General features: G+C 35.2%; 1 protein-coding gene across 1 annotated transcript; it reads left to right on the forward strand.

Moving 5' to 3' along the window:
- The first annotated feature begins 914 nt into the window (after positions 1-914).
- Positions 915-1902, forward strand: LOC131064409 (B3 domain-containing protein At5g06250). Its single transcript, XM_057998543.2, has one exon. It carries the CDS (start codon positions 974-976, stop codon positions 1565-1567), a length of 594 nt encoding a protein of 197 aa, XP_057854526.2. The 5' UTR covers positions 915-973; the 3' UTR covers positions 1568-1902.
- Positions 1903-9506: the final 7604 nt, after the last annotated feature.

A 9506-nucleotide genomic window follows, 5' to 3' on the forward strand; every position in this document is an offset into this window, starting at 1 on the left:
ATTTAAATTTATTTTACTTTATTTTGAAAATTAAAAATCTATTTATTTAAAAATTGAAAATCTAAAAAAAATTAAAAGATCCACCACTATATCAGAATTCATATCCAAAATATCTTTTAAAGGAGCTTAAATCCACATGTTCAAAGTGATAGTCTTTAGTTGTCAATGAATAATTTAATTTTGCGGCTTCCTAATATTCTATCTTTGCAGAGTAATAGACATGTGAACAGTTAAAAAGAAAATGGAAAAAAAACTTGTGAAATAAAAAGATATGGCTGAGAAGGAAAATAACTCGACATACGTTTTACTTGCAACTAAAAAATTAGTCATATTATTATAAATGTATATATTTAAACTAAAATAAATTGAATAAAAAATTATAAATAATATAAAATAATGAGATAAAAATAAATATCACTAAATAATTAATTAATATGAATAATAGAAAAATATATTAATCTGACATTAAAAATCATAAATTTCATTAAATTTATACATTATAAGGGAAAAAAAAGCTTATTTATAAATATTTATATATAAATATAAATAAATGTTCTATAATTTTATTTATAGGCATTACTTAAAATAGAAATACAAAGATAATGTAGACTAAATTTAACTTATTTAAAAATATTTCTATGTAAATATAAATAAATGTTCTATAATTATTTATAATCATTACTTAAAATAGAAGTGCAAAAGTAATGTGAACTTATTTTTTTTATGTAGTAGGAAAACATAAAGCTAAAACTTCTTAATACAACTCTCCTAAATTAGGAAGTTAATGCTTTATATAAAAACTAATATACTAAATTAGTAAGTTTATACTATATTTAAATTAAAAAGAAAGCAATAAGATTATTTGCTTTTTTGAAAGAGCATCACTATAAAGAGACAATCCGTCTTACCGATTATGGACGTGAATTGCTTAGAGCTTAAAGATCTTCTTAGTACTGCAGATTTTTTTCGAATAATGGCAAACCAAATTCAATTAGGTATTTTTCAGTATCTATTCTCGAAAAAATTGTGTAAAAGTGATACAGATAAGCTATGCAGGATCATAATTGGCAGAGGAAATGTGCACGCATATATTCTGCCCAGGTTTACAAGCGAACAGAGAGACGACATTCATAAGGGAACAGAACATGAGCTGCGATGTTTGGACATTGATTCAAATATGAAGGAGAGCTTTAAGTTTAAGTTCTTAAAAAGCAGCAAGTGTTATGAGTTGAAGAGTGGGTGGAGTAGATTTGTAGAGCGGAGACAACTGAAAGTAGGTGATGTCTTACATTTTTATACAAGAATTGATACCAATGAACTATGTATAAGAGTAGAACAAGACATCGACCTTGAACTGAGGCTTGGTTCTTCAAATGCAGTGTGTGGGAAAAAGATAAAAAAACCAGAGAAGCTGTATGGTGAAGGGTCACAGAAGTTAAGGAAGTTGAAACATGAACAGAGACCATTATCCTCAGAGTTGGATGGTGAAGAGTCAAAAAAGCGAAAGGAGATCGACCTCGAACTGAGAATCTCCTCCTCAGAGGCATCATGCTCTAAAGAGTTTTAAAAGCTGAAGAACATGGACTCTCCTCCATGAAATGTAAATGATGTGTTCTAAGCAAGTAACAAAACTAAATTAGTCTGTAGAGCCAAATTTATATTTATTATTCTCTCAGTTGGTATCTTTTCAATGTATTTAGTACATTATTTGATTTCCTTTTCCTGCTTTTTGGGCAGAAGGGACGGGGAATTGTCATGAATTGTGTCAATTCATTAATGATTTAATCATTCTTTGACAATTTTGTAAACATGAGGGCAGAAATATTTCAATGTATATGAAATGTTGAGCACACTTGTGCCACAAAATTTTCTTCAATATGATTGGTGTGCAACACGCTCACTTGCTTCAAACATGTTTGATCTGCCTGCCTTAGGAAATAATTGGTAATTTAATTGCAAATTGTGTATGAAAATCGAGATAACAAGTTGTGAAGAATAGAACAATCCTTGCGTAAGACTGAATAGTTTGGTTTCCCATAAAACAAGGATTTGATTAAGCAAAATTACAAGTTTACTATTCTACACCATCACTTGTTTTATGATTAGTTTTAGTTAACAAAGACTATTTTCCAGCTGCAATCTCTGCCAAAGGTCGCAAGTATTAGGCAAAATCTCTTAAAACCAAAACCCTGTGACATGGAAGAATGCAGTTTTTGAAATTATATTTGTAACTACAACTTGGACAACAATCCCCTGGACAATAGTTACCCTTCTTCAAAGTGCCTCCAGTCCTCCTCATCGATCCATATGCTCAACTTAATTTACAAGTTCTGCATCTCAATGTGGAGCCTTATAGAGAGGGCTAATGGGTTATATTGGTATTCAATTTTTCAGACTTTTTTATTTTTGATGTGTGTATTATGATATTATGCAGTTATTTTACAATGTGTATTGTTGGCATGCTAAAGCCCTATTTCCATCTTGGCTAGTAGCTTGATTTTAATGATCTTATGAAATCATTTAGTCTTTCAATTTGTGAAACATAATAAAGATTTGACAGTAAATAAACTATCTAATCAAGGTAGTAAAATCCACTACTCTGATTTGCAAACAAATCTGTGCAGGAAACCTCTTGTTAATTCAGTTTCCACTTTCCTAAACTTACTATCCTATTCTACACAGATGATGGAAAAACAGTGTTGTGCAGCAATTCATTTGAGATACACTATATACATGGCATGTTCTTTTAACTTCTATTAGTGAATGATTTATCAAATAAATTGAAAAGTTAAAATACCAAAGGTTATACATAACATTTTACATACACAATAACTTTGAGACCAGACAGGATTGACAAGTAGGGCATAGTGATAGAACTCTTCCATTTATCTTGATTTGTTGCAATATCGAACTGACAAACCTGGTTTTTTCCCTTAAGAGTTGAGAAATGAAGCAAAATGATGGGTTGTTCTTAAATTGTTGCAAACAAAAATGGTAGGAAAAAACAACGCACTCTGCAATGATCGCCTGGATAAAAGCCTCTAAATGACAAAACTCAAGCTGCAATTCCACCCTATCATAAACATTGATACTTAACTACATACAACGCAAATGACAAGAATAAAGTTAGAAAGATTTACTTTCCCAGACATAATCTTTCAAGAAAGGAGCACATACTCTTATCTACGTTTCAATACAATCATTACCAAATGCCAAAAAGTTGCAAAAAATAACATCAAAGTGTATAGTCTAGAACCAACTTAAACTTTTGTCCGAGGGATTGTTGGCCAATGTTAAGAGAGGGGTGCTTCTATGATTTGTGAAGCTAGGCTAGCATTTGGGGCTGCTAATGACTTCTATTATTCCAAGGAAAGCTATTTATAGGTAGTTGGAATTTTTTTGGACATTTTGGTGGTCTCAGAGAATGAGACTGCAAAATGTCAAGATTGTCATTCCTCGGATAGAACAGTGCAGTAGAATATATATGATAAATTGCAACTATATCATAGAGAAGGGAAAAAGCATTTTGAAATTAACTGTAACAAACTATTAATGTTTCAATTCAAAGTCTCCTAGAATACCATAACAAAGTTAGAATGATACCCAATTTAAGATAGCAAAAACATTTACACTCTAAACTCAAAGCCTAAGCGATATTCAACAACGTTTTCTCTTACAAAGAGAAGTTTTTCAGACTTTCTAGACGAAAAACTCTTAGTAACACTAGCCTTGTTGAGAAAAGCTGTGGAAAATCTACGTACTGTCTGTTTAGATCCAGCTGCAGTTTATTTTGACCAAATTTTCTCTAAGATCTAGACATTCTCAAATGACTTACCATATCCCCTTCATCAACTCTACGCAAAGTTCTATTTTGGGTGTATTTTGAACCTACCGACTTCACAAAACTCTTATCTACCAGTTGACATCATTCGACTTTTAAGATAATATTACATATCAATATCCATGCGCAAAATACATGGCAACATCATATCCTTAACATTATTATATTCAGTAGCTTCTTTCAACCTTAACTGTACTCTGTTTCTCTATGTTGACATGGTGCTGCAAGATTGTATGTAGTTTGCAGTTGTCAACTTTAATAATTAGTATTTTGGCATGTTGTGGGTGAGCAGTTTCCTCCTATTATGTCAGTATTCTTACAACAGTCTCATTCACCTCATATCTGTGGACATAAAAGTGAAAACTCTTCTTTTTACTTTAATCTTGAACAAGGGTTTTGACAGTGCTGTCCTAAAATGAACAGTTCAGTAACTTGTTTTTGCTTGCTATATTGTTTCTTTAAGGTAGAGATGTACATCCATTACGACTGAAACACCATTTATCACCAATATCAGGTCATTCAAATCAAGGATAGAAAGATTTATATGTTATAAATTCCAGTATACAAAATACTGAATTCAAATCAAGGAGAGAGAGATTTATATGTTATAAATTCTAGTATACAAAATACTGGATTCAAATCAAGGATAGAGAGATTTATATACTGGATTCAAATTGAGGATAAAAGATTTATATGTTATAAATCCCAATATACAAAATACATGAAAATATGATCAATTTCCAGTAATGTTCCCAACGAGTATCTGCAACATATACTCCAAGGATAAGAGCGCTCCAAATTTTACCCACCCAATTAGTTACACCCCTTGAAGGAGTCACAGTACGCTTAGACATCTTACCTGTTATCTAAATCACTAGATTGCAGGCCATTCCATAGGAAAACATTCTTTCAAACATTTTATACACTGTCACAAAAATACCATGAATATGTCAATCAGAGTTTTATAAAAGAATTTATGTTATTACAAACACTATGTAGTAAAACATATGTTTTTCCATTCCATAGAAGCCATTCTTTCAAACACTTTATACACTGTAACAAAACACCATGAATTTGTCAATCAGATTTTTACAGAAGAATTCATGTTATTACAAGCATTAAGGAATTGAATATATGCTTTGCCATTCCATAAGAAGTCATTCTTTCAAATACTTTATACACTGACAAAATACAGTGAATCTGTCAATCAGAGTTTTACAAAAGAATTCATATTATTACAAACACTATTGAATTGAATATATGCTTTAGGTTGTTTTTGCTTGTTTCTAATTAGTGACTACCGACTAACTTTAACTATCCTGTTAATAGATTGTTTCCTTCGTAATCTTAGATTACAGTACTCTGTTTCATATGATTGGATAAAAGAGGGTTTCGTTAGTACTCACACTCCAAATGAATTGACAAACCAAACCAAATTACCATGAGCATAACTTTGAAAAGGCAGAACGCATATTTAGAGTAAAATTGTGTGATTAGTTAACAAAATTTTTTATTTTCACATCATCTCCGTACTATCATTACCAATATCAAGCTTTTATCGAGATGTACGCAAACTGTAGCAGCACTGAAAAAGCACATGAAATGCGAATTGTTCGACAAAATGCCTCAAAGAAATATGCTCTCATATATTGCAATGATTTTAGGATACACACAAATTGAATTTGTTGATAAAGGCTTAGTAACATTCAAGCAAACACAATTGGCACATATAAAGAGAAAATTCCACAACCTTTGCTAGGATATAGAGTAGCCTCACTCCGTGCATTATTTTTTTTGAAATATAGACAATGCATGTGAATTTCTTGCTATAATCCTCAAATAAATGTTGTATTATGGACTGAAATAATTACGGATTTGCACAAAATGAATTGTATAGAATGCTTTTGAAACTTTCATAAAAATAAAATCGGTAGGTGCAAAGCCAAATTCCAAAAGCTTTGCCAACATCCTTGCTCCCTGTTCCAATATGGCAGCGTCGGAACAGGGTATAGAGACATTCGTCGAAGCATAATGAGTAGAGAAATTTAATTCGAGGTTGTATTTGCAACTGCACTGGTACACATACACATGTATACCAGTGCCTAAATGTGGCCTACATAGTGATTTGAATATATGTGAATTATGAGTAGAGTATATGTGAGGTTTTGGTTTATTCAATTTATATCATTAAGTGCCTTGAGGTGAGACAATCTTCTAGATCTTTTTTATATCTTAATGAACATAAAAAAAAATTAGTCCCATCATATCTTAAGGGTGCTTTGTTCTATTGCTTATTGTCAAATATTCCATGATACACCGCGATTTTAATTTATCATTATGACTAGTGGCTAGACCCTGTAATACGATTGCTACTAGCCTAGAATTCTTTTATAGAACTATATATATAGTTTTGTGCCAATATCAATAACATGCAAAAATTTGGTCTATATTTATGCTTTTGAATTATACAATTTTAGTCACCTAAAACCTCTTCACCTCACTTTTTTGAATCTAAATCTACAAAGCAAGCAATATTAATAAAAGCCTTCAAGGATTTTGGTAGCACAAGATCCTCTCCTTTGGTCAAACCATGAATATTCAATTTAATTTGAAACAAGACTTCCTTTTTTTAAGCAAGTTCTGCCTAGGGGGCAGTACCCATTATATTTCCACCATAAAAACATACAAAGGGTGAAGGAGATGCTCTCCTTAAACTAAATCCCAAAGGGATCAATTATATAGATACTTAATCCTATTACCCAATACCACCAACCTATCCCCTAATCCTTCGGGAAAGAGATTCACATTATCGTAGAGGAGTGCTTCAAACCTTTCCATGCTATTCTCCTTTACAATGCCTGCCTTGAAGATGGACCAAGCCTTCTGCATCTTCTTCTTTTTCCCTTATGCCTGCAAGTAAAAATGCCCCAGCATGCATCCATCTACTGGAATGGAAACTATCCCGTCCAAGGCTCTCATTACCTCGAGATAGATCCCTTCCTCCACCGTCCTATGCAGAATACCGTTAGCTGATATAGGGTGGCCCAACACTTGGATGATCGGCTGGAACAGGTCTTCCATCAGTCGGTCGTCATGAATATGACCCCCTGCCCAGTAGTCGGGTCCCAAAATATCGACAACCGTGTCTTTCTCCCACTCATTAGCCTTTTTAAACAGTCGCTCCACCTGCTCCTCAAGCGTTTCCTCCAGTCCAGAGATCTTGCTACATTTGCAAACAATACCTAAATGATCCACCATTCTCCCTAATGCAGGTAAAAAGACCAAGATTGGGTCAATAAATAATACTCTCCACTGGTCTACCGTCAACACCACCCCATCCAAGGAAGCTTGAAATGATCCGACTATCAGACAACATGATTCCTTACGTACTGGCAAGGAAAAAATCTTGCCAAAGCCTCTCCCGGTCTTCCTTTCAATCCACTGGATTCCCTCTATAGATCCCATCACCCTCTGTCAACACCATCGAAAACAACCTACCTATCCAATTCTAGTCCTCATGATAGATTCCCTGTCCCTGGAAATGATTTTCTGAAGTAAAAATCGGCATGGTCTCCTGAAGTACTATCGACGTGGACTCAGCCCTGCCAAATTCTCTGACCGAGCCTTCCTCAATCCACATATTCACTAGTTGATCAGCGTCTTTGTTTCCCTCTCGAAATGTGTGTTGGATCTGATGTTCGCCAAGGAGATTCAAAAGGGAATTTATCCTTGGGATCTAGGTTGCCAACTGCCAATTTTGAAAACCAGACTTGGACAAACCATTGAGGATGATCTGAGAATCTCCTTCGATAATGAGTTTGTCTATCCCGCTATTTACACACCACTGAAGCCCAGCCTCCAACACGACAATCTCTGCCACGTTGTTGGTCGCTATGCCAATCGGACCTGCAATGGCATGTACCACCTCCCCATCCTCATTTCTAATGATAGCTCCCACACCACTCTGACCTAGGTTTCCCCTACTTGCTCCATCGAAATTCAATTTCTTCCACCCTATCGATGGGGCCTGCCACGTGACGTTTTTTTCTGAGAGTTTTTCTATCATTTAATCTGTGATCACTAATCTGCTTGAAGGACCAAGATTTCTCCATATTAGAATCCCACTTCGCTAAAAATTTGAAATTGACCCCTTGAATTCTGCCATTGATTACTTCCTCTATCGCCCTCTTAATCTTAACCAAAAGGGCATGGACCTCCAAAGCTTCTTCTTTGAAAATCCTCCTATTACGTTCCTTCCAGATATGCCATACTAGCATTGACGGGCTGACAATCCAAAGAATACCCCATTTAGAGAATCTACCTTTGGTCGACCAAGCTAACAGGAAATCCTTTAAGGTTGAATTTTTAGCAGTGGGGAAGTGCAACAAGTCTAGAAGCCAATCCTAGCATTGACTGGCAAAAAGACACCAGTAAAGGAGATGATATGTCATTTCCTCCTCCTGTTTACACAAGATGCACCAATTTGGCCCCGAGATCCCGATCAATTTCAATCTATTGCCGGTTAGAATTCTACCATAGATAGCAATCCATAAAAATGCTCCCACTTTTGGAAGAGGCCACTTACCCCAGCACAAGGTTGAAGCCATTTACCATTCTTCTCCCTCTTCCTTTGAAGCTCATAACCAAGATTCACTCTATAGTCCCTTGATTTGGATGTGCTCCATAGTAGGCTATCTTCTTCCTCTGAGGGGAACACCTTTTTAGACAGGAGAACATCTGAGAGCCGCTTGTGGTTTGCTTGATGCCATTCCCCCATGCTCTTCCATTTCGACGGGTTGGGAGAAGTTTGGAAATATAATCAGCCACCCACGGCCCAACAGATGCTTCCACTTGGTGGACCCAATCTTTATCCTCAAAACTGTCTACTATTGGCTCATCCCCATTCCAGGAATTGTGTCAAAATATCACTCTTTTACCATTGCCAATCTTCCAGGCAAGGTGTTCCGTGAGAAACTTACAACTTTCCCAAATGAATTTCCAGAATGGAGAGCCTCTTGTTGAATTGGACATTGTCAAGATTCTGTTGGGAGAATTGGAGTCAAGGTATTTTGCTACCAGAATTCTGCACCACAGTTTCTAAGGATATTTCAACATCTTCCAAGCTAGCTTAGCTCCTAAAGCCAGATTTTGTAAATTCATCTTTCTAAGTCCTACCCCTCCTTCATCCTTGATCATACAGGTCGTGTCCCAATTAATCAATGGGATCCTTCTGGTTTCCTTTGATCCATCCCACAAAAATTTCTCAAGCAAACCGTCCAGAGCCAAGGAAGCTCTATTGCTTAACCTATAGCAAGACATGTAATAGGTGGGGATGGTGGATAAGACTGCCTTGATCATTTGGATTCTCCTGATTTACGACAACCACTTATTTTTCCAGGACGCTGCTTTGTGTTGACATCTTCTAATCACCTCCTCCCACATTTTGTTGTCGACTCTTCCAGCAAAGAGTGGGACACCAAGATAGGTAATCAGAAATTCTCCCATCGCAAACCCTAAAATTTCTACAATTTTAGACATGTGCCTTCTATTGGTATTTAGGAAGAAAACCAAAGATTTGTTCTTGTTCATGCTTTGGCCGAAACTTAGCTCGTAGGAATCGAGCACCCTTCTGATGGGTTTTGCCTCCCTTTTCGAAGCCTCCCCG

Source organism: Cryptomeria japonica, chromosome 5 (assembly GCF_030272615.1).
Source record: "Cryptomeria japonica chromosome 5, Sugi_1.0, whole genome shotgun sequence".
Lineage (NCBI taxonomy): Eukaryota > Viridiplantae > Streptophyta > Pinopsida > Cupressales > Cupressaceae > Cryptomeria > Cryptomeria japonica.

Excerpts from the sequence above, each read along its gene's own strand:
- LOC131064409 (XM_057998543.2), top strand. The coding sequence starts at position 974 with ATGGCAAACCAAATTCAATTAGGTATTTTTCAGTATCTATTCTCGAAA.